The sequence below is a fragment of the Saitoella complicata genome (genome assembly GCF_001661265.1).
Source record: "Saitoella complicata NRRL Y-17804 unplaced genomic scaffold SAICOscaffold_30, whole genome shotgun sequence".
Lineage (NCBI taxonomy): Eukaryota > Fungi > Ascomycota > Saitoellomycetes > Saitoellales > Saitoellaceae > Saitoella > Saitoella complicata.
The window spans coordinates 205,924-227,784 of record NW_017567021.1 but is presented as its reverse complement, the minus strand read 5'-3'; the positions used below and the strand labels follow the sequence as shown (position 1 = coordinate 227,784).

Here is a 21,861-nt window from a genome sequence, read left to right as displayed (position 1 = left end):
TCGACATGGACTCACGTCGCAACTCGGCAGTGGACGAATGCTCGTGGTGAGGCGTCTTCTTCGCCAATAACTCCGCTTCAGACGGGGGCTGAATTTCCCCAGTCTCCGGGTGGAGACTCCCGCGCCTGGGCTTCTCCGCGGCGCTCGGCTCATCCTCACCCGCTACAGCAGCAACGGAACCTCTCCTCGCCCTTGGCGTCGGAACCGGCGTGGGACTCGTCTCCCCCGTCGTCGTAGACCCCCTCCTCGCCCTCTGACTCTGCCCCGGCTCAATATTCTTATCCTCGTCAATGGGCGTATCACGACCCTGCATATCCGCAGCCGCATTTCCGGCTTCCTCGGGACGGGGTGACTCTTTTCCACGGGCAGCGGCTTCAACAACTTCGCTTTCCTCCTCCGTCAAATCCTTCCCAAAGAAATCCTTAACGGCTTCTTGAGTTTCACCAGTCTCCTGCGCTACAGGCCCACGGTTCTCGGTTTTGGTATCCGCGGTAGCGTGGGTGATGTTCTCCGCCAAATTCCCCCCAAAGAGCTGGGTCGCATCCCTCTTCATCTCCTGTTCATCGCCGTTTCCACTATCATTCTCCTTATCTTCCTCTTGATCATGTTCATGCTCATCCTCGCCCTCCGTTTCTTGACCCTTAATACTACTCCCAGTCGTAACAGCGCTTTCGACACTAAACCTCCTTCCACGTCCAGCGCGGATAACGTCTCCAATGGACGCATGCGAACGGACAGAATCAGCCGTACTCTCCTTCCTGATCTTAAACGCGGGCGTCTGCGGAAGATTCGCGGCAGACAAAGCCGTTGTCTGATCGAGTGGAGCAGCGGGCTCATCTTCACGCAACTCGGGGAGGGGACTCGGGAGCGGGCTGCGGGTACGGCTCTTGTTCCGATCTTCACTGGTGCCGGTGGGCCGCTGCGCACGCTGCGGACGCGGAGAAGAAACAGCCGGTCCATGTCCATGCCCCTCTTCCTCGCCCCCAACAACAGGCGCCAACGGCCTCCCACTCGGCGTCCTCAACACCTTCGGCCTCTTCGGAACCCCCGGGACCTCCAAAGCTGCACTAGCCTCAGTCTTCTCATCCGCAGGCGTACTAACCGTTCCGCGCCCAGGATCGAGCGGACTCGCAACCTCGGCCGGAAGAGGTGATTTGTTGTGTGCGCGATTGGGACGGGCGGGAATAGGCGGCGTATGAACGAATCCAGCACCTGGGTTCAGAGGACTCGAAGCTTTGTGCGGAAGCGGAGACCTCGAACGTGAAGGGCGGGGAGGGATAGCCGGAAGACTGGCAGATGACGAGGGTGACGATTCCCGGCCTGGACGGCGGGATGGGCGGGGTGGTACACTGGGTTGATCTGACATTGTGACTGACTGCAATTGCTTGTGGTATGGATCAATTGCAACTGGTTATGGTTTTGGTGGTTACGGTATACCGGTATATGAGGATTTTGTGCGGAGAGACAGCCTGGCCGTGTCGTTGCGCATGACGGCGCGGGTGCAGGTAAGCAACGTCATGGGACTTGGCCAATTGGGTGATCTCGGCAGATGGATCTTGTGTCTTTTGGAAATTGGACCTCCCGTTCAACTCTGATGATCTCCCCAACACTGGCCTATGTAGCGTCGGAACACCCACCGATGGCCCACGCGGGGAAACGTTATTCCGTCCACTACGCTTCCCGTCACACCTAACCTCCATCACGCTCATCAATTGATCACCGTCCCCCACTTTCGATCCATTCAGCTTCTGCCATAGCTCCGTTCACAATGGTCTACACAATCGTCGTCCACCTCCGCGCCCTCCCCCAACACGCCGAAACCCTCTCCCTCAAACTCATCGAAGCATCCCGGATCTACCGCCAGGACAAGGAGACAATCGATTGGCACGTCATGCGTGACACCGCTGATCCTACCAAGTTTTGTATTGTGGAGAGGTATGAGAGGGAAAGTTCGCAGGAGTATCACCTTAACAACCCGTGCGTATTGATCTATGGAGGAAGGGTGAGAGTGGGAGCTAATTGGGTGTGGATAGGTACTGGAAGACGTTCGATCCGTACGTGGTCCCGCTCTTGGCTGAACCTATGGACCTAAGGAGATTCGAGGAATTGGACACGAGCAAGGACGTCGAGGTCCCGCCCAAGACCTGGTAATCATTTCACTTACGAATACCCTATCCTAAAACATACCAAAACATTAATCACCTCCCAGATGATGGGAGAAGGATCAACAAGTTACAACTCCCTCTCAATCTCCGAATTAACTTGCTGATTATCCGGTAACCCCTCCCTCTGCTCGAAACTCCCCAATTCTATCCGCACCACCCCAATTAGCCTACATCCTCACCCTCGTACCCGTCGTCCACACTCCTTGTACGTACCTTTATTCTCAAACCCCTGCAAACCTCCCGTACCGGTACCAGTTTGAGTGCCAGTCCCGGTGTTTGTATTGGCAGAAGTACCAGAACCAGAAACGTCTTGTCCGGTGCTAGACCCAGGACCTTGGGATCCACCGAGGTCTTTTCCAATGGCGGAGCCGAGTTTGGATTTGAGTGCGTCCATTGTGTGTGGTGTTTGGTGTTTACGTGGGTAGGGGGTTAGATGTGATGGGAGGAGAGGACGTAAGGAAGCGGGGGCCGTTATGTAGGAATCAGGATGGCCATGGTGGAAGGGTTACGGTGTGACGTACGTGACCAAGAGTGTAGATCCTTGATATTCTCGGCAAATCGCACACGCGCAGGTCATCTGCTGCAAGGTCAATAAACAGTGTTGAGTGCCAGGGTCTCAACTGCCGGGGCGCGGAGCAGATCTCGATTCTCCGCATGCCAAGCAAAGGACATGATCAAGGCAAAAATTGCCGACCAAATTTGAAGATGATGACAAGAACCATGTCGGAGCTTAGGAATTGGGACTTTCATCTCTGCCTAGGCCCAATTCATATGCCGTCTAGGTATACCTCAAAGAGCCGTGAGAACGCTGCTAGTGCCCTACAAGTTCCCGAAGCGGTCAGAATTATAACACCAAGTCCTTGAGCTTTTCCAACAGCTTTAATGATATCTTAATCAACTACTCAGAAGCCGCGCCCCCTAAAGATCGAAATTCTCCATATACCTCTCCCCCTCCCTCTTCGCCTGCTCCGTCGTCCGCGGCTCTCCATACTGGTAGTGCGCTCCTCCTTCAGTTTCCCCTTCACCTTGACTCTCACCTAGGATACCTCTGTTAGTCTTATCCTTTGAGATATGTGGGTATATGTCTAGGATGCTGCTTACGATATTCCTGCGGGTCGGAGGAAGCGGAGGTGGTGGGTTGGTCCTGCTGGGCGCCCTCTGTACCGCAAGTCCAGGAGGAGCCGCCAGCGGCGGATGCTGAACCGTCTTGGTGCTGTACGGTTGAGGAGGTGGAGGTGGGATCGTGGGAGAAGGTTGACTCGAGTTTGTGCTTGAGCTTGTCCATTGTTGTCAGGAATGTCGAATCGGACAGCGTGTACTGTGAATTCAACTACCTGTCATTTAGATATGAATTAAACCACCAAGGCTCCTTCAAATTCAAGATACCAGCTGACCAAAATCCCAAGACGTCGTCGGCGGCCCGCGCACACCAGCACACATCGTCATGCCTCCCCGCGGGTCTCCCCACAGATAAACCACGGACCTCTCCACCATGGCCAATTGGAAGAACCATGATCCCTACCCTGCGTCTGATCCAATTGCGATCAATCCTGTCTTCATCTTCAACTCCAACACTGCGACGAACGAGAAACTCCAGCATGTCCACCTCTTCTTTGCCCTCGATCCACCAACCAGGCACCTTCCACCTCCCTGGAATTACTTCGACCTCACAACAGAAGGTCCGTGACATGATCCGCGAGAACCATGAAAAACACCACATTTTCTTCAAGACCCCGGCTGGTCTCCACAACCATCTCTCCCACTATATCTACGCCGCGCACTCCCTCGGCGCCTCCACCACTCACCTCCAGCGCATCTACGAGCATGAAGCATCCTACCAAAAGCCCATGCCCAAACGCCATGAACGGGGCGAAGGAGAAGGAATCACTCGCCAGACCTTTGCGCAACATCTAGGTGATGAGGAATGGTACCCCGACTACCTCGACTTCTTCACCCAAGAAATTCAATCCGCAGGGAACCACGTTAAAGTCTTCAAAGAATGGGTCTTTGGCGAACTTCCAAATGGCGACAAGGCAATGGGGAAAGACGTCTACGAAGACTTTTTCGCCCGCTGGTTCTCCGGCGCTTATCACCCGTTCATTCACACCGGCTACGCCCTCGAATTCGACGATCCACTCATCATGGCCGAAGGCCTCGCTCAAGCCGCTGTGCACTCGGCGCGTATGGGACCCCTCCTACTCCCACCTATCCCTCACGCTTCTTCCTCGAGTCCTCTTGAGATCATCCAGCAGGTGAGGGAAGAGAAGGGGTTTGACGCGGCGGTGAAATACGACGACGGTAACAAGAGTAACGCACTTCTCTCCCGCACCCCCGACCTCGTCCGCAAATACGCCGCAAAATGGTCCGTCCCCACGAACCGCGACGCCGTCGAACTCGCCTGGCGCTCCCTCCAACAAGTCCCTGTAGCCCTCCTCGGCGGGTCCTCCCTCCGCCCGGGCAAAGCCGTCAAGATGGATTTCTTCCTCATGCATGCCGTTACGTCTTCACTGTTTTTACCGATTATTGTGAAAGTTTTGGATGTGGAGCAGGGGAGGAGGATGTTAGAGGCGAAGTGGAGTGTTGATTTGATGTACTACATCTCACGCGGTCGACCTCCGCTGAACCTCGATCTGGTCGAATCCTACCCCGTACCTGAGATGAATGGAACAGAGGTCGTGGGCAATCCTTGGCTGGGTATCGTGGAGAAGAGTTTGCATCACACGGACGGACACGTCATGAAAGCCATTCGTGCACTCCTTCACGCGGATCATTACGCTTCTCACTCTGCTGCTTCCTCCTCGAGCTTGACCTCGAAGACGCCGTCGGCTGTGCCGGATACGATGTATTTGAAGGTTGCGCAGATGGTTGTTGATGGGTTGTTCCCGGAAAAGGATAAGGATTGGGATCATAGTGGGATCGGGTTTGATGAGGCGTGGGAGAAGGTGCCGAATAGCGATGTTGTCGATGGGAAGGGAAACTAAGATGTTCCTTGGATAAGCGAGTCTTTGGGTGCAAGTCTTGGGATTGGTATTTTATGTCCAGGAGTTTTGGGTTGCTCTTGATTTTTGACAAGCGTAGTTGATGGTCGGTGCGCACCGGTCAACGAGGGAAGATACCGTTGAAATTGACGTAGCATGGGCAGTATACCTATTAAGTACGTGAAACCAAAGGGCTTTTGATAGGTCCTCAGTCCGTACCATACCTCGTACGTTTCATACCTCATACATCCCCTCCTCTGGCCTGGTTTCATGGTCTTGGTTGTTTTGCTCTTCATTCTCCCTTCTGGGTTCAAGATGTGGGGCTGGGTAGGATAAGCTGGATTCGTCATAACAGAGTTCCTTCCTCCGGTGAGTGTTGCATTAGCATCATGAAAATGCGTGTTGAAGAACCGTGCCCACTCCCGATAACCACTCCCATCTGTATACTCCTTCACGGACCCACTTCGACACCTCAAAAAAGACCAAATGATTCGGTGATGCGCCAACAAGCTATGTTCTCTCTCAAAAACCCAGCTGGGGCATCATAAAACCAATCTACTTCGTCTCTGTGTGTTTTCCTCTCATCTGTTGAAAACCCTAGCGGCGGCTCACATATAAAGAAACACAACGCGTCATCCAAGACAGGATTGTGCAAATGGCTCTGCCGAGGTGTAAATTGGCAAGGCACTAAAACCCCTACCAATTGGACATCTGGTTTGTTTTTCAAGTAGTCCATCACGTCTATCGCCCCTTGCTGATGACCCTGATGTCGCCCGCAAAGTGAGTAGACATGGTTATCGTTGTTGTTTGTGAGGGGGTCGAATTGTTAACGTTTCACGCAGCGCACGTCTTGTCGACGTCTACGTTACAGTCTACGTTACCTCATCCTGCCCGGATCGGGAATAGTGTATGAGTCGTTACAACGAGCGAGAGAATCCGAGCGGCGCGTAAAACCATCCCATTCAGTCTCTTACCCATACCGCGTCAATCGCCTGCTTCTAAGATCTTTCAGAATACGTCACTGATCTCAGCAGCGGCTCTATACCCCCGGCGTCTTCCTTCAGGAGCGGTTTGGATCAGCAAACGACAATGGTTTCCCTCGACTACCAGATCATCGATGCCTTCACCTCGAAGCCCTTCGCCGGCAATCCAGCTGCCGTAATCGTTCTCGATACTGACGAATATCCCGAAGACAGCTTTCTCCTCAATATCGCACGGTGTGTATCAAAGTCGCTCATACTCGTTCGATGTTGTCTAACGTATCTATCCACAGAGAATTCAACCTTTCAGAAACAGCTTTTCTCATTCCTTTCCACACCTCCGGCAACGATTTCTTTCACCTACGTTGGTTCACTCCAACCACTGAAGTCGATCTCTGCGGCCACGCAACCCTCGCTTCTGCACACGTTCTCTTCTCCACTCGAAACGAGGACTCCTCCTCCCTCACCTTCCATACCAAATCCGGAGCACTGATTGCGACAAAGAGAGGAGATCTAATAGAACTTGACTTCCCCGAAGAACTCGTCGGCGCCAAACCCTTCAGTTCTCTTGAAGAACAAGCACATCTTGAGGGAGTACTCGAAGTTGCGTTACCAGATACGAAGATCCTCAATATCGCGCGAAACCGCGTCGACTACCTTATAGAAATCGACTCCACCGCTCATGGGCTCCAGTCCCTCCCCGTCGACATCTCCGCTCTGAAACACTTCCAAGCACGCGGCGTAATCATCACTACCGCAGCCCGTGTACCTGGTCTCGATTTCCACTCTCGTGGGTTTTTCCCATTGAGTGGCGTCGATGAGGATCCAGTTACAGGATCAGCACATTGTATGCTCGGGCCATATTGGATCGACAAGTTGGGGAAGAGGGTTGTTAGGGCGACGCAGGGTGGACCGAGAACGGGGGAGATTGAGGTTGAGTGGGATCCTGTGAAAAAGAGGGTTTACTTGCGTGGGAGTGCAGTAATGGTCGCAAAAGGTTCCATTATGAAGCCGACGGTGCACCTACCTGGCGACGCTCATAGCGATAGCCGCACACCTTAATAGACCAGCATCGAGGATAAACGCAATTGTCACACGAAGACCATGAGGAAGAAAGATCTTGCTTGGTTCTCTATGCAAGCCAAACGGGAAATGCTGAGGACATTGCGCATGGTATTGGAAGATTGCTAGAGCGAATGCATATCAAGAGAAGAGTTTGTGCCATGGATCAGTGTGATTTGGTATGTTCTCCTTGCTGTTTCTTGAATGACCTTCACTTACATGAACCGGAAGATGAATGAAAACTGCGTCATCTTTGTTGCGTCAACCACAGGGCAAGGTGACATTCCCGACAACATGAAGCAATTCCTGCGACAATCTCTACCCCCAACCCTACTGTACCACCTCTCATTTGCTCTGTTTGGACTTGGTGACTCCAGCTATCCCAAATATAATCACTGCAAAGAAGCTATACAGACGGTTAATACAGCTTGGTGCACGACCCATGGTGGAGAGAGGTGAAGGAGACGAAAGTCATCCCCAAGGCATTGATGCTGGGTTAAGGCTGTGGTTAAAGGATCTGCGACAAGTGATGGAAGCTGAGATGCCTCTACCTTTGGGGTTGACACCAATTCCGAATGACTGTCTCCTTTCACATACATATGCTATTTCCTTTGGAAAGCATGCTCTCGGTGACAAAACTGCGGCGCCAATTAGGTCAGGTGTGACATTCTCAGCGACTGTCACCAAGAATGATCGGATCTCAGCAGATGATCACTGGCAGGATGTACGGCGCGTTGTTCTCTCCATTCCCTCTCCTGACTTAACACATGACCCGGGTGACATCGCAGTCTTACGGCCAGAGAACCCCCAGTGAGGTGGAACATCTCATCGAGGTATGCAAGTGGCAGGACATAGCCGACACTCTACTCAACATCCGTCGGAAACTGAAGGACGACAACAACCCGCCTTTACCGACACCATGCACGCTCAGAACGTTGGCAACCAAGAAGATCTATGGGACTACACCACCCGACCACGCCGGAACATCCTCGAAGTCCTCGCCGATGTCAAGGAAACACTGTCGATACCCATCGATTACGTCCTGGATCTCTTCCCAGTGCTGAAGCCCAGGCAGTACAGTCTTGCATCCTCGTTGAAGATGCATCCGGGTGAAGCACAAATTCTGGCAGCAATTGTGGATTACAAGACATCCATGCATACCCCACGGGTCGGCATCGCATCTCGCTGGCTTCGTTCACTGAAACCGGGAACACAGCTCACGACGGGATTGATCCGTGGCGCAATGATACCCCCACCGCCGGGTGCGAAGTGCGTCATGGTTGCACCCGGGACGGGCATCGCGCCCATGCGTGCACTCATCCAAGACCGTATTGCGAGCGGCTCCGACGCGACCGAACAACTCCTCGTCTTCGGAAACCGGCAACGCGAAAAGGATTTCCTCCTCCACTCTGGATAGGAACCGTATGCTGCAGTTCACCAACTGAGTCTATCACTCGCATTCTCCCGCGACACCCCCGATAACTCCAAATTCTACGTTCAGCACGCTCTGGGCCGGGAATGGCGCCGCGTGGATACCTAGCTTCGGAAAGAAGGCGGATATGTCTATGTGTGTGGTAGTTCGGGAAAGATGCCACAAGCGCTCATCGAGATTTTCCAGAGAGGTGTGCATGTTGATCATGGCGAGGAAGTGGGTGGGAGTGAAGGGCGGGATGAAGCGGAGGCTATACTAGTCAACATGGAAAAGGAGGGTAGATGTTTACAGGGAACGTGGTAGAACAGACAATAGGCCTACTCAACAACAACCTTACTCCTCCTCGGCCAGCCCCGGCGTTGGCTTCGCCTCCGCATCCGCCTTGATCCCATGCCTCTCCAGCTCCGCCAAACTCCACTCCCAAAGCTTCTCCGCCAACCCCTCATCCCTCCCCTGTCTCGTCGGCGTCCCCACACTGCACAACGCCTCCAAATAACTTCCACTCTCCACCCCCGGGGCCGTAGCGGCATACAACTGCGTCCAGGCTCCCTCCTCCAACGATATAAATAGCGGAGACTTTTTCGCTAGCCACATAAACGGAGAAAGAAGAGTCGAGACAACGCCCGGACCGGAGAGTTCTTTGTAGAGATCAGTGTAGATCACGCCGGGATGGACGGACACGAAAATTGGAGAGCCTGGGGATGCGTGGTAGTGGTTGTGGAGTGCGCGTGCGTGCAGGATGTTGGCGAGTTTGGATTGTCCGTAGCGAGTTGCGGGATTCGATTTTTCCAGATTCACGTCCCCAAAATCAATTCCACACGACGGCGCACCACGGTGACCCTCGCTCGCAATACTGACCACGCGAACGGAGCCAGGTATGGAGTCGGGGAGTGCAGCGGTACGGAGGAGCGTAGGGAGGAGGAGATGCGTAAACGCGTAATGTCCCACGTGATTCGTCCCGAATTGGAGTTCGTAGCCGTCTTTTGTCAACCCATACGGTGTGAGCATGATACCGGCATTATTGATCAAAATGTCCAAACGGGATTCTGAGCCGAGGAATGTGGTAGCGGCGGAGCGGATGGAGGAGAGGGAGGTTAGGTCGAGGGGGAGGTGGTGGATGTTCTCGTTCCCCGTTTCTTCCTTTAGTGAGGCGATGGCGGGGAGGGTGCGGTCGAGGGAGCGGGAAGCGATGTAGATCCTGGCCCCGCGGCGGGCGATGTGTTTGCAGGTTACATAACCAATACCCTACTTTCATTGTCAGATGCAACCATTTCGCGATCGGAGAGGAGGGGTGAGGCGTACGGCATTTCCGCCAGTCACGACCACGACCTTCCCCGTCTGATCAGGGATCTGCTCGGGCGTCCAACTTGTCTTCCTTGCGAATATGCCCATTTTGGTGGTTAGCTGTGAGAGAACTTGACGTCCTTGACGGTATCGACCGACCCGCGCGCTACAACACCTTCTTCACAAAGTACAAGACAGATGACCATCACAGCGTGCGTCGACTACGAAGACCCAACGGGCTACGTACAGCCAAAGATCATTAAAGCATTACAGAAATATGAGCCGGACGTCGAGATAACGGACGAACCCACCTCCCACCTCCAATGGTCCGCCTACGAAACCATCGACTGGGACCACATCCAATCAAACCCAACTACCTCCCTAGCATGTTCCTACGTCATCCGCAAAGCCCTCATCCGGAAACATTACCTCTCAAACACGGTCAGCTCCTGGCTCGTCAAACACCCGGAAAGCGTGTTGGGGAGACATGTGCCCGAGACGTACCACCTGGAGTTGGATTATGTGGAGTACTTGGATGAGGCGTTGGAGGAGATGTATGAGCTGAGACAAAGTTTGGAGGGGAATGAGGAGAGGGAGCAGGAGGGGAGGGAGTGGTGGATTTTGAAACCCGGGATGTCGGATCGCGGGCAGGGGATTCGGTTGTTCAGTACTTATGACGCATTGGAATCAATCTTCCAAGAATTCGAACCCGAGTCCGACGACGAAGACGACGGCTCCTCCTCCTTCCCCACAACAGGAGAGGACAAGTCCGACACAGGCGTCATCACCTCCCAACTCCGCCACTTCGTCGTCCAACGCTACCTCCCAAACCCCCTCCTCCTCTCCCTCCCCGCCACCGGCCAAAACCACAAATTCCATCTACGAGTGTATGTCGTCGCGGCCCACGCACTCCGCGTCTACGTCTATCGGGACATCTTGGTGTTGAGCGCTTCAGAACCATATACACCCCCAAAAGCTGCAGCTGGAGAGGATGGAGATGGATTGGGACTCGAGGCTCATTTGACCAACACATGTCTCCAATCAGGTGAGAGACAAGCTGGATCCGTTCACCGTTTCTGGTCACCCTCAACGCTCCTCCCACACAAAGATGCGATATACGACCAAATCGCCGCCGTGGTAGGTGAGGTGTTCAAGGCTGCGGTGGGCAGCCAACGCATCCACTTCCAAACCCTCCCAAACGCGTTCGAGGTTTTCGGACTTGACTTCCTCGTAGCAGAAGGAGATGAGGGGACTGGCGTCCCTAGGGTGGAGTTGTTGGAGGTTAATTCGTATCCGGATTTTAAGCAAACGGGAAAAGAACTTGGAGAGGTTGTGGAGGGTTTGTTTGAGGGGGTCGCTGAGAAGGTTATTAGACCATTCTTCTGTAAGGAGGTCGACGTCAGTGGGGAGGGGGAAGAGGGAACGGAGAGCAAGGAGGAGAGGATGAGGTTGGTGTATGAGGAGGATTTGATGGGGGGGTGGTAACTGTAAGAGAAGGGTTCGTTTGGCATAAATAGACACGTGGTCAGACATAGCCATGGACAGAGTGAAGGACGGCGTGACATGGGTAGTTTAGACGTCATACAAAGTGGCCATGTCTTGAGGTATCCTTTCGTTACACGTGCGAGCTCTTCACACTTTCTCTAGACACTTAAACACTACTACTGATAAATACCACCCCACTCTACTCCCCCGCTACTCCACATCAACCCCCTCCCCAATCCCCACAACCCCAAACTCCCCCTCCACCCCCCTCATCGCCTCCCTCAACCTCCCAACCGGCTCCATAACCTCCTCACTCGTCAACACCCACGCTCCCCAATGCATCCCAACGGCCTTCCTCGCTCGCACGTCCCTAAACACCTCTACCGCATCCTCGGGCGAACAGTGGACGGGGGACATGAGGTACCGGGGGTCGTAGGCGCCGACTGGGATGAGTGCGAGATCGAAGGGACCGCGGTGGTTTCCTATTTCGCGGAATGCAGGACATGTTGGGAGGGACTGGAATTTTTCCTTGTTTTGTTTGGAGGTGGCCATGGAGTCGATTGGGTCCGTGGGGTCGGTGGGGCGGGGGACTGCGCGGTAGCCTGTATCGCCAGCGAAATAGATATTTGCACCCTTGGGGCCGGTGAGGTCACGAATTTGCCAGGATGCCCAGAGGGTGTGGTATCGATCTCCCAACCCACGTCCAGTAAAGTGCTGTGCGGGAAGGCAGCCCACACGGGCACTCCCTACGCCCTCGACGGAGAGATCGAGTTCATCCCACCAATCAAGTTCCTGAATTCGTGACCCGGGGATCTTGGAGTCGAGGAGCCATTGTTTGTTACCGAGGGGAATGAAGAATTGACACGAGGTGTTATCGCGGAGATATGTGATCGTCGCGACGTCGAGGTGGTCGTAGTGGTTATGCGAGATCACCACCGCGTCAGGTGTCGGGACTGCGGAGATGGGACAAGGCGGCGGGGTGTAGCGTTTCGGACCCATGAACGAGAACGGGGAACATCTATCCGAGAAAACCGGATCAAACAACACCCTCAACCCCCTCTCCCCTCCATGCGCAGGGAACTTGAGCCAGAAACACGCGTGCCCAAGCCATACCGCTCTCGCCTTCTCTCTCTCCCCCTCCGGCCCCTCCCAGTCAATATCTCGCGTAACAGAGACAAGACCCTCCTCGGGCGTCGGGATTGGATGCCGCGGCCATTCTGTACCGTAGAAGAACCGGGACTTGAAGAAATCCCAGAGCGAGTGATCGGTAAATGAATCCCACGGATTCTCGAAGCGTTTGGAGCCTGGTTTGGGGTGGTGCGCTTTGAGGGCTGCTGATTCGGGGTTCGAGGAGGGGATTGCGGCGGGGGTGACGAGGGGGATTGCGGCCATGGACATGGTGCGGATAAAGGAAAGCTGTAGGATTGGACGCGTTCGAGGGAACATAAGCTATATAAAAACCTCGACGAAGAAGGGCCGAGGCGGGAGGAGCAATTGGTTGATCCGAGGAGCTGTGCGCTCAAGTTCGTAATCGATATGGGGCACCAGCCACAGCCGAGTGGGCGGTGCAGAATTTCGTAAAGCGCATGGAGCGGCGAAGGGAGAGCAGGACAGTAAGGAAAGGGAATACACAAACAGCAACGATGCCAAAGGCCAAGAAGACGAGAAAGTTCGCTCAGGTGAAGGTACGCTCATCGTCCTTGGTGATCGACGGGATGGGTGCTGACAGGGCCATAGCGAATCATCAACCCTAAGGACATCAAGTCCGACAAGGAGAAGAAGAAGGAGCGCGAAGAAGCCGAAAAGAAAAAGCAACAAGAACTCATCCGCGAAATCCCGCAAGTCGCCTCCTCCCTCTTCCTCCAATACAACACCTCCCTCGTCCCACCCTACCAAGTCCTCGTCGACACAAACTTCATCAACTTCTCCATCTCCAACAAACTCGACATCATCCCCTCCATGATGGACACCCTCTACGCCAAAGCAATCCCAATCATCACAGACTGCGTGCTCGCCGAACTCGAAAAGCTCGGTCCTAAATACCGTATCGCGCTCCGTATCGCGAAGGACCCGAGGTTCGAGAGAATAAAGTGTAGTCATAAGGGAACGTATGCGGATGATTGCTTGGTGAATCGGGTTATGATGCATAAGTGTTATATTGTGGCGACGAATGATCAGGATTTGAGGAGGAGGTTGAGGAAGATTCCGGGTGTGCCGATTATGTTTGTGGGGAATCATAAGTATCAGATTGAGAGGTTGCCTGATGCCGTGCACTGAGTCTGAGCTGCCGTCAGGCCGCGGGGACCGATGGGTGGAGCAGGCAGGAGAGGGGGGGGGAGAAAGGTTTTGGTTTCATTTTGGCATTCTTCGGCGTTCTTTGGATCTTTCATTTACTTGCATAGATATCCCCTCAGACATATCTTCGTCACATCGTCGAGATTATCCTCTGAATAGAGTTTTTTTTAGTGAGACGCAACGAGTGGTACGGCCAAGCAAGGAGCCGTCCTCAATGCCCGTCGGAGATTGCTCCCACAAGATCATTCTCCCATTTAAAAACCTCGTAGCCAATTACAATTACCCTCCTTCCCCTACCCCGGAGTTTGCGGTGCAAAACCTCGCACATTCCTGCTGCACGGCGAACCCTGACCGCAATCCCCAACTGCAACTGACCCAGCATACCCGGCACGCGTTCGACGTAAAACCCGTGCGTCGTATACTTGAAAAGTATATACCACCTCCTTTCGACAACAACACTCTCCGCTCGTAAGGTCGTTCATCACCTTCCGATAACGGCAAACGCGCAACAGTTGTCTCCACACCCCGTGTCGACGCTGGAGCCCCTTCGAACGTGCACAACATCCACACCGCCCCCTTGATACTCCAACGGGCATTCGGGACAACTGTTTAGTCCTATCTACGTTACATACAACGCGTCATATACACTTAGGACCAACAGGCTGTGAGCAAAGACGCAGGATGTCCTCCTCGCACTTCCTTACACCTCCTCCCCTGAAACGGCACCACTCATCCTCCTCCCTCGGTAACGCCGCAACTGCAGTCTTCCTTGCTGGACAAAATTACGGTATCCCAACCTCAGCAGCAGCAGCGGCCTACGCTCACGCTCCAACCCTGACTTCATACTACCAAATCCCACCCCCGGCACCAACTTTCCAGCCAAGACGGGATAGCGGAGCAACATCTACCGAAGAAGAAGAAGATGACGAAGAAGAAGGGCCCATCACGCCTAGTGTTTTGGGAACGATTGCGCCGGATATGATGATGAATTTCCCTACGCCGGCGACGAGTATACCGGCTGAGGACGCGCCCGCGGGGGATGTACCGGTGATTAAGACCAAGTACGATGGTGCGCCTGTTCCGTTTGCGGAGGAGGAGGGGGAGGAGGAGATTGGGGTTGAGAATATCGTTCCTGGGCTTATGAACCCGATGATGGTTGCACAACACCATGCTCACCAGCAGCACCATGCTCAGCAACAAATGATGATGCCACCGCCGGCGGTGCCTCAACAACAACAAATGTCTTATCAATTCCCGCCACAACCACCAACACCAATCCAACAATCACCCATGGGCATCATGGGACACCAACCACTCCTCTACTCCTCCCCCATACCACAGATGATCCCACACTCACCCTACGGATACGGATCACCGGCTCACACCGCACCCATACCACCACAGCAGATGACTCCACAACACCCGCACCACCCACAAGGAGGATTCTACTTCCCCACCCCTCCCCACCTCCCACAAACCGCCGCCTACCATAATCCTTCAGCGGAGAAAATGAGTAGGAGCATGACCCTCCCAACAACCTTTTCCGAATCCCAATCCGCGGCCGCGATGGCACTCCGCCCCGTCACCTCTGGTCCCGGCTCAGGATCCGGGTCTGGCTCTCCTCCTCCTCCTCCTTCTATGCCGGGATCTGTTATGAGAGGGCATATGCGTACGCCGTCAAGGGCTGGTCCCTTGAGAATGTCGCATACGAGGAGTGCATCGAGGCATGAAGCGATGCACACGGCACCATGGTCATCGACCCCCTCAGTACTCACGACACCAACCCACGTATCAACCCACGCGCACACACCCTCAATCCACACAACCCCCACCCACGGCCACGGCCACGGCCACCCCTCCGCCCCCGCCTCCGCCCACAAACGCACCCCATCCTCCCTAAACCCCCCCCTCATCGTCTCCTCCCTCGACAAAACCCACATCTGCCCCCTCTGCCAAAAACGTTTCAAACGCCTCGAACACGTCCGTCGTCATGCGCGGACCCATACATCCGAGAAACCGTTTCGGTGTGAGGTTGATGGGTGCGATAAGTGGTTTTCGAGGAGTGATAATTTGAAGGCGCATAGGCGGACGCATGGGAAGAGGGGGGGACGGAATCGGTTTGTGGAGGGGATGGGGGGGGAGGAGATGGAGGGGGAGGAGCTCGAGATGGGGTTTGAGGGGATGGAGAAGGGGGAGGGGGTGGAGAGTGGGGAGGTTAGTTTTGAGTTTGGGGAGGATGGGGAGTTGTCCGCCATGGCCAGCCAGGAGTAGTAGATGCGGAAGATATAGAGATGGGTCTCTTATGACGATAGATACATGAAAGTATGATGGCAATGGGAGGGATACGGGTCGAGGCGTTCTTTGATTCACATTCATTTGGTGGTACGATTCTTTACGAACTGTCGTTACAGCAGCCGTTAAGCGCTTTTTGGGGATTAGCTATGGATATTTGACGACGAATGGTTTTGGTGATGATTGCAATTGATAGTTTCTGGACGAGACGATTGATTTTCGCGAACTTGTGACATGTTCAAAGGAAAAGCAATTGAATCATGGTAATCAATATAAATCGAAACGTAACATTGTGGCTCCGGCTCCAGCCCAACCGCGAAACACACACACACATATACCCCCAGGAAAGTCTAAAACACTCATATCGTACACCGTCCTGACCATGCCTCCGAGTAGACCTCATCCTCACAAGTCTCTCCTACACTTCTTCACACTATCTCCTCCGTCTGGGATCCGCCGCCCCCTCATGCATCGCCTCCTCATAACTCGGCGGCGGTGCCAACCCAGAATTATCATTCATCCCACCCGGCGGCCCCGGTGGTTCAACATCCAACATCGATCGTACCGGTCTCTGGTGTGCAGGCCCTCGGGGTGTGGTACACGGTGCTGAGGCGATATCGACCAACGATCTCACAGCTCGGTGCGGAACCTGTCCCTGTCGCTGTGCTTGAGGCGGGGGTCCCGGTGGTGGTCTATATTGCTGCTGTTGCGACTGCGTCGGCGAACGTGGAGGAGCCGAATCATCAAAATACACACTCGCATCCCTCGCAGTCGGGGGCGCAACACGGCCCCCACCACCCCCGGGCCCTCTCCTCCTCTGCTCCCGATCTTCTGGCAATACTGGTCTCATCCCCGTCGCCTGCTCCACCGCGTTCGCCCAGTTATACCAATCCCTAGTCCCACCTCCTCTCGGCCCCCCACCTCCATTTCGTGGCACAGATCCGGTGATGACGGGTGCGTTTCCGAAGGGTCCGAGGTTTTGGTCGTAGAGGGAGGAGGCTGTACGCATGCCACGGTAGAAATGGCGGTGGTCGTTGGAGTAGGCGGATGTGCGGTTTGGTGAGGATGCGTAGAAGAACATTTGGGTGTTTGTTTGATTGTTGGGGTTTTCTTGGTGGTGGCAGTGTTGGAGGCGGGGCCAGGGAGGTGACGTATGGTTGCAGCGGGGTGCCGGTGGGGTGTAACGAAGGGTCAGGGTGAAGCTGGTGGAGGATTGAGCTTAAGTTTTGAGGACAGATTTATGTTCATCCTTTGTCTCGCATCGCCCTGTTCCCGATGATGGAGAGTGGCGGGGCTGTCATGGCATTCCCTTTAGTTTTGTACGGGGAGTTTGGGTGGTATTTTGGAGGAGAACGGGGTCGGAATTACGGGCTTATTTGAGACCTTGGGTGATTGGGACGTTTTAGTATTTGCCCAAAATATGTTTCTGCACAATTTCTTGGGCGGCAGAGAACGTTCTCTTAACCCGGAGCTCCTTCAATTGATAACATACCCTCCATCAACAACCAACGCACTGCCACAACAAAAGCTCCCACTCTCTCCACTCAAAAACACCACCGCATCCGCAATCTCCTCCGGCAATCCCTTCCTCCCCATAGGCGTAATACTCACCGCATCCTCAAATGCACCCTCCGTCATAGGCGTCTCAACAACGCCAGGACAAACGCAGTTAATCCGGATCTTGTCTTTCGCGTAGTCGATCGCGTCACATTTCGTGAAACCAATTACGGCATGTTTGGAAGCGACGTAAATCGGTGCAGAGGAGCGGCCGACGAGACCAAGTTGAGAGGCGACATTAACGATTGAGCCACGCACCGCTCTACGTTCGTCGCCTGAGCCGCCGGGCACTGATCGAATGGGCTGTTTTAGCATTTGCTCGATCTCGTATTTCACGCACAGCCAGGTTCCGCGATAGTTGACAGCGTTCAAACTATCGAAATCGGAGGAGGACAGTGCGTGGGAGGTGCCTGCCTGACCCCCACGACCGGCATTGTTAATCGCATAATCAATCGTGCTGTATTTTGCTACAGTCTGGGTTATCATGGAGCGAATTGCGTCTTCGGATGCGATGTCAACTTGGAGGGTGAGAATCTGTGATGAGGGGTATGCGGAGTGGATCGACTCAGCGGTCTGGCATAGAAGGTCGAGGTTGTAGTCTGTTGTATTCCGAGTCAGCATGGTTATTCGAGAGTAACGAGGCAAGCAGGCAAACAACCTGCGAGTGCGAGATTGGCACCGGCTTTTGCGAAGGCGAAGGCGGTTGCTTTCCCAATTCCTGAGGCAGCACCGGTGATCAGGGCAGTGCCCGGGTGTGTCGTAGTCATTCTCTTGTTATTACGGTTCTGGCAATGGGGTTGATCAAACAGTGAGGGTTCACATTGCGACGGTGTGCACTTTGGTGGTTTTGGGTGTGGTGGGCATCCGACCGGGTCGGCTCTCCCCGCAGTCCATCTTATCTCATCCCGCAATAAGCACGGTATGGGTTCCTTCTAGCTACTAATGTTTGTAGGTTTATACTGAGATTCATTCTGCACTCATTCTATCAGTCCGCGCTCAACCTCCCATGATCCTATAGATGCTATAGCAGCGGCCCTTTGAAGCAGACTGCCCGGCTGTCCTTCTCACGCGTACATCGCTTTCCCTTGCAAAATCAAATCGAACTCGCTTCTCAGGTCACCCTCAGCTGAAACCCACCACCAGCACCCATATCCTCCCCTCCATTCCCAAACAGCCCTTCCGTTCCACCAGCCCCAATGCCATGCTCAACAACCGGAGCATTCGGACTAACCACCTTCCTAACCTTCTCCCCATTCGCCCTACTAGGAAAACTCGGAAACATATCTGGATGTTTTGGCCGAGGATCTTCCGCAAACCAAGGATGCTCTAATGCCTCTTTCGCAGTTATTCTCCTCTTCGGATCAAAGGTGAGGAGTTGAGACATTAGATCCACGCCCGCGGATGTCAGCATTGGGAATTTGGTGCGTAGGAGTGTTTTGGCGTCCACGCCTGGTCTTGGCGGGGGGAATGTGATGCTCTTTGCGTGTTGTAGGTCGCGGTAACTTGTCCAGATACTATCCGTTGGTGGACCGAGAGTATTGAAGATTTTTCCGATCATGTCCAGTTCGCCCCTTCCCTGAAACAATGGTTGACCCGTGACCAACTCGGCCATGATACATCCGACTGACCAGACGTCCACTTCAGTCCCATACGTCCTTGCGCCCAATAGTAACTCCGGTGCACGGTACCACAGCGTCACAACCAACTGTGTCAACGCTGGCGCCGGATCAGACGTATACCTAGCCAACCCGAAATCCGCAACCTTTAACTCTCCACGGTTCGTCATTAACAGATTCGTCGTCTTGAGATCTCGGTGAATAATCCATCGATCGTGCATGTACGCCGTCGCGCTGAGTAATTGTAACATCAGCGTCTTCACCTCACTGATAAGGAATGGCTCTTTGTTGTCTTCCAGGATGGATCTGATGTCGTGGGGCACAAACTCCATGACGAGGAAGATAGAGCTTGAGGTATCGCCGTGGACGATTTCGCGAAGACGGACGATGTTTGGGTGAGGGCAGGCGAGAAGGGTGGTGATCTCGCGGAGAGACGTAAGAGGGAACCCGTTCTTCTCTCTGTAACAGGTCTTCCGTTAGTACTAGCGGCAAGCTTGAAGACACAGGGAACATACTTTTCCAATTTGAGCTTCTTCAGAGCATAGATCTCTCCAGTCTCGACGTCCTTGGCACGAAAGACAACACCATATGACCCTTCCTCAATATGGTTCAGCTTCTCGTATGAGTCGACATGCCGGCAGCTTTCGATATGGCGCGTAGGAAATCGCAGCTGTAGACGCACATCCTCGACGACCTCCTCTTCTACCTTCTCTCGTTTTGCCGCCCTCTCTTCCTCCTCTTCCGCCGCCCGCTTTGCAGCTTCTTGGGCAACTTCCTTCGCCTTCCTCTTCTCTTCTTTCAACCGTCGCTTCCGCTCCTTCTCCTCCTGTTGTCTTTGTAACTCGGCCGGATCCTCCTCTTCGTCTTCCCATCTCGATTTTTTGGCCGACATGTTGTGCGGTACTGATATTTGCCGAAGATGGATTTGGTACCTGTAACGTCGTCAACACCAACCAGTACGTCTTCGTTACAGGGCCCGCCTACAATAACTTACGTTGAGTTGAGTGAATTCTACCAACGTCAAAGATGCATGTCCTATATCAATTGTCATAGTCCCGCCTCTCACAACCACTCCTTCACATCCTTCATATTGGTCATCCTCAACCGACTTCTAAAGTCATCCATCCCAATATACGCCCCACACAGCCTCCGATTATTTCCCGTAAACGCCGACCTCCCATGCAACACTCTCCAATTATCAAAAATCACAGCCTTTCCAGGTTCGTATGGTGCCCAATACTCGTTCTCGGGGTTCGTTATCACGGCGTTCCAGTGTCGGATGGCGTCGTAGAAGGCTTCGACGTCATCCACGTCGGACCATTGGGACATTGTCGAGCGGTCTTCATTGTTCCAGCGGACTTGGAAGAGATCGCCGGCCAGCGAGTCGTGGTTGAAGACGGGGAACCCAAGACTGGGTACAGACGGTCTGATACATATTCCGTCATCACCTGCACTGTGCGCCGGAATTCGGACGCTGCTCAAGAACTTGTATGCTTCCGGGTGCTCGTCCCTCAATTGTCGCGCTGCCTTGAAGCCGTCCACGAGAAGTGAGCTGCCACCATCTCCATCGGACGACAAGAGATGGAAAAGCTGCAGACCGGCGGGGTCCGTGAAATATGTGTTATCTGTATGTGCTGGAAGGGGGAGGTTAGTGTAAGCCATGTCGTGATGGGCCAGATTAGATGTGAAATCGTAGAATCCGCCCCAATGGGTTTGTCTAATAAACGCAATCCGCTCGACCAACTTCTGCGTATCTTCCGGCGTAGTTGGGACACCTTCCACATAACAGAAACCGTATAAATCAATCTCGTGGGTCCATTTCGCAACACCCTCATCACCTTTCATGACATCTTCGTACTGAACAACAGGCGGCTTCTCCTTGATCTCCGATCCCCAAAGATGTTTCCTACATACCGATTAGCATCATGCTCTTCACAATCTTCCGGCAATGACTAGAACTTACGGAGAATGAAACGGCGTCTCAATCTGCGGCGCATACGAGTGTCTCACCAACCACCCCCACGTATACGAACTCTTATGCCCATCCTTCCATTCAATTTCCAACCCATCCTTTTCACCCTCCGCTTTCTCAGGCTTGATATCGGTGGGTATAGAGTACGTATCGACTAATCGCTGTTTTGTGGTGGATTTGAAGCATTCTGGACATCGACAGTGGTCGCGGAGCCAGATGTGGTGGAAGGTGGAGGTTTTGCCGGATGCCCAGGGGATGTGGATTTTGCGGTCGCCGAGGGAAATTTTGTGGTGCGAGGAGAGGAGCGGATTTACGGGTGGTGCCGCTGGTGGTGTGGCATCTGCCGTCGCAGTCGTAGCAACCGCAACAGCAGCAGCAGCAGCAGCATCAGCATCAGCAGTAGCATTAGCAGCATCAGCATCAGCAACATCAGCAACATCACCAGCATCAGCAGCGGCATCAGCAGCGGCAACATCAGCAGCATCAGCATCAGCAACATCAGCAACATCACCAGCATCAGCAGCGGCATCAGCAGCGGCAACATCAGCAGTAGCAGCAGCAGCAGCATCAGCATCAGCATCAGCAACATCAGCAACATCAGCAACATCAGCAACATCAGCAACATCAGCAACATCAGCAACATCAGCAACATCAGCAACATCAGCAACATCAGCAACATCAGCAACATCAGCAACATCAGCAACATCAGCAACATCAGCAACATCAGCAACATCAGCAACATC

The 21,861-nt window shown here is 53.8% G+C and overlaps 15 protein-coding genes across 15 annotated transcripts in view; 7 read left to right on the top strand and 8 right to left on the bottom strand.

Annotated features, from left to right (window-relative positions):
• The first annotated feature begins 1,699 nt into the window (after positions 1–1,699).
• SAICODRAFT_98134 (uncharacterized protein) lies at positions 1,700–2,259 on the top strand. Its single transcript, XM_019172145.1, has 2 exons — positions 1,700–1,977; positions 2,034–2,259. Exons 1-2 carry the CDS (start codon positions 1,769–1,771, stop codon positions 2,149–2,151), a joined length of 327 nt encoding a protein of 108 aa, XP_019021059.1. The 5' UTR covers positions 1,700–1,768; the 3' UTR covers positions 2,152–2,259.
• On the bottom strand, positions 2,233–2,757 carry SAICODRAFT_22151 (uncharacterized protein; the record flags this gene model as incomplete). The annotated part of the gene is made up of 2 exons (XM_019166522.1): positions 2,379–2,757; positions 2,233–2,309 (listed from the first exon to the last, which is right to left on the bottom strand). The coding sequence occupies exons 1-2, from the start codon at positions 2,557–2,559 to the stop codon at positions 2,233–2,235; spliced, it is 258 nt and encodes an 85-aa protein (XP_019021058.1). The 5' UTR covers positions 2,560–2,757.
• Positions 2,758–3,763: 1,006 nt separating this feature from the next.
• On the top strand, positions 3,764–5,146 carry SAICODRAFT_62563 (uncharacterized protein; the record flags this gene model as incomplete). Its single annotated transcript, XM_019169920.1, has 2 exons — positions 3,764–4,333; positions 4,406–5,146. The coding sequence occupies 2 exons, from the start codon at positions 3,764–3,766 to the stop codon at positions 5,144–5,146; spliced, it is 1,311 nt and encodes a 436-aa protein (XP_019021057.1).
• Positions 5,147–5,490: 344 nt separating this feature from the next.
• On the bottom strand, positions 5,491–5,983 carry SAICODRAFT_188930 (uncharacterized protein). Its single transcript, XM_019166025.1, has one exon. It carries the CDS (start codon positions 5,877–5,879, stop codon positions 5,616–5,618), a length of 264 nt encoding a protein of 87 aa, XP_019021056.1. The 5' UTR covers positions 5,880–5,983; the 3' UTR covers positions 5,491–5,615.
• A 249-nt stretch (positions 5,984–6,232) lies between these two features.
• Positions 6,233–7,185, top strand: SAICODRAFT_10467 (phenazine biosynthesis PhzC/PhzF protein; the record flags this gene model as incomplete). Its single annotated transcript, XM_019165250.1, has 2 exons — positions 6,233–6,360; positions 6,417–7,185. The coding sequence occupies 2 exons, from the start codon at positions 6,233–6,235 to the stop codon at positions 7,183–7,185; spliced, it is 897 nt and encodes a 298-aa protein (XP_019021055.1).
• Positions 7,186–7,627: 442 nt separating this feature from the next.
• On the top strand, positions 7,628–8,602 carry SAICODRAFT_28086 (riboflavin synthase domain-like protein; the record flags this gene model as incomplete). Its single annotated transcript, XM_019167089.1, has 2 exons — positions 7,628–7,995; positions 8,041–8,602. 2 exons carry the CDS (start codon positions 7,628–7,630, stop codon positions 8,600–8,602), a joined length of 930 nt encoding a protein of 309 aa, XP_019021054.1.
• Positions 8,603–8,950: 348 nt separating this feature from the next.
• Positions 8,951–10,009, bottom strand: SAICODRAFT_62643 (NAD(P)-binding protein; the record flags this gene model as incomplete). The annotated part of the gene is made up of 2 exons (XM_019169930.1): positions 8,951–9,862; positions 9,920–10,009. The coding sequence occupies 2 exons, from the start codon at positions 10,007–10,009 to the stop codon at positions 8,951–8,953; spliced, it is 1,002 nt and encodes a 333-aa protein (XP_019021053.1).
• A 90-nt stretch (positions 10,010–10,099) lies between these two features.
• On the top strand, positions 10,100–11,386 carry SAICODRAFT_10464 (TTL-domain-containing protein; the record flags this gene model as incomplete). Its single annotated transcript, XM_019165249.1, has 1 exon — positions 10,100–11,386. The coding sequence occupies one exon, from the start codon at positions 10,100–10,102 to the stop codon at positions 11,384–11,386; it is 1,287 nt and encodes a 428-aa protein (XP_019021052.1).
• A 210-nt stretch (positions 11,387–11,596) lies between these two features.
• On the bottom strand, positions 11,597–12,784 carry SAICODRAFT_10463 (Metallo-hydrolase/oxidoreductase; the record flags this gene model as incomplete). Its single annotated transcript, XM_019165248.1, has 1 exon — positions 11,597–12,784. The coding sequence occupies one exon, from the start codon at positions 12,782–12,784 to the stop codon at positions 11,597–11,599; it is 1,188 nt and encodes a 395-aa protein (XP_019021051.1).
• A 231-nt stretch (positions 12,785–13,015) lies between these two features.
• On the top strand, positions 13,016–13,718 carry SAICODRAFT_98119 (Fcf1-domain-containing protein). The gene is made up of 2 exons (XM_019172144.1): positions 13,016–13,071; positions 13,124–13,718. The coding sequence occupies exons 1-2, from the start codon at positions 13,030–13,032 to the stop codon at positions 13,661–13,663; spliced, it is 582 nt and encodes a 193-aa protein (XP_019021050.1). The 5' UTR covers positions 13,016–13,029; the 3' UTR covers positions 13,664–13,718.
• Positions 13,719–15,610: 1,892 nt separating this feature from the next.
• Positions 15,611–15,775, top strand: SAICODRAFT_45789 (uncharacterized protein; the record flags this gene model as incomplete). Its single annotated transcript, XM_019168826.1, has 1 exon — positions 15,611–15,775. A coding segment is annotated over one exon (165 nt), but the record flags the coding sequence as incomplete, so codon positions are not given.
• A 548-nt stretch (positions 15,776–16,323) lies between these two features.
• On the bottom strand, positions 16,324–17,103 carry SAICODRAFT_32234 (uncharacterized protein). The gene has a single exon (XM_019168157.1). The coding sequence runs from the start codon at positions 17,052–17,054 to the stop codon at positions 16,407–16,409; it is 648 nt and encodes a 215-aa protein (XP_019021048.1). The 5' UTR covers positions 17,055–17,103; the 3' UTR covers positions 16,324–16,406.
• Positions 17,104–17,449: 346 nt separating this feature from the next.
• SAICODRAFT_98113 (NAD(P)-binding protein) lies at positions 17,450–18,390 on the bottom strand (the record flags this gene model as incomplete). The annotated part of the gene is made up of 2 exons (XM_019172143.1): positions 18,189–18,390; positions 17,450–18,129 (listed from the first exon to the last, which is right to left on the bottom strand). The coding sequence occupies exons 1-2, from the start codon at positions 18,295–18,297 to the stop codon at positions 17,450–17,452; spliced, it is 789 nt and encodes a 262-aa protein (XP_019021047.1). The 5' UTR covers positions 18,298–18,390.
• A 251-nt stretch (positions 18,391–18,641) lies between these two features.
• On the bottom strand, positions 18,642–20,038 carry SAICODRAFT_62637 (Pkinase-domain-containing protein; the record flags this gene model as incomplete). The annotated part of the gene is made up of 2 exons (XM_019169928.1): positions 18,642–19,605; positions 19,662–20,038. The coding sequence occupies 2 exons, from the start codon at positions 20,036–20,038 to the stop codon at positions 18,642–18,644; spliced, it is 1,341 nt and encodes a 446-aa protein (XP_019021046.1).
• A 75-nt stretch (positions 20,039–20,113) lies between these two features.
• The window catches only part of SAICODRAFT_37607 (Trimethyllysine dioxygenase), a gene marked incomplete at both ends in the record, with an annotated part of 2,361 nt that continues 613 nt past the window's right edge, over positions 20,114–21,861 (bottom strand). The window contains 3 exons of the mRNA XM_019168570.1: positions 20,114–20,126; positions 20,213–21,052; positions 21,110–21,458. Of these exons, the coding sequence (XP_019021045.1) occupies positions 20,114–20,126; positions 20,213–21,052; positions 21,110–21,458 (1,202 nt within the window). The remainder of the gene's footprint in view (positions 20,127–20,212; positions 21,053–21,109; positions 21,459–21,861) is intronic.

Excerpts from the sequence above, each read along its gene's own strand:
- SAICODRAFT_98119 (XM_019172144.1), top strand. The coding sequence starts at position 13,030 with ATGCCAAAGGCCAAGAAGACGAGAAAGTTCGCTCAGGTGAAG. Across the intron at positions 13,072-13,123 it reads GAAAGTTCGCTCAGGTGAAG|CGAATCATCAACCCTAAGGA; the intron begins GTACGCTCATCG and ends ACAGGGCCATAG.
- SAICODRAFT_32234 (XM_019168157.1), bottom strand. The coding sequence starts at position 17,054 with ATGTTCTTCTACGCATCCTCACCAAACCGCACATCCGCCTACTCCAAC.
- SAICODRAFT_188930 (XM_019166025.1), bottom strand. The coding sequence starts at position 5,879 with ATGGACTACTTGAAAAACAAACCAGATGTCCAATTGGTAGGGGTTTTA.
- SAICODRAFT_98134 (XM_019172145.1), top strand. The coding sequence starts at position 1,769 with ATGGTCTACACAATCGTCGTCCACCTCCGCGCCCTCCCCCAACACGCC. Across the intron at positions 1,978-2,033 it reads GAGTATCACCTTAACAACCC|GTACTGGAAGACGTTCGATC; the intron begins GTGCGTATTGAT and ends GGGTGTGGATAG.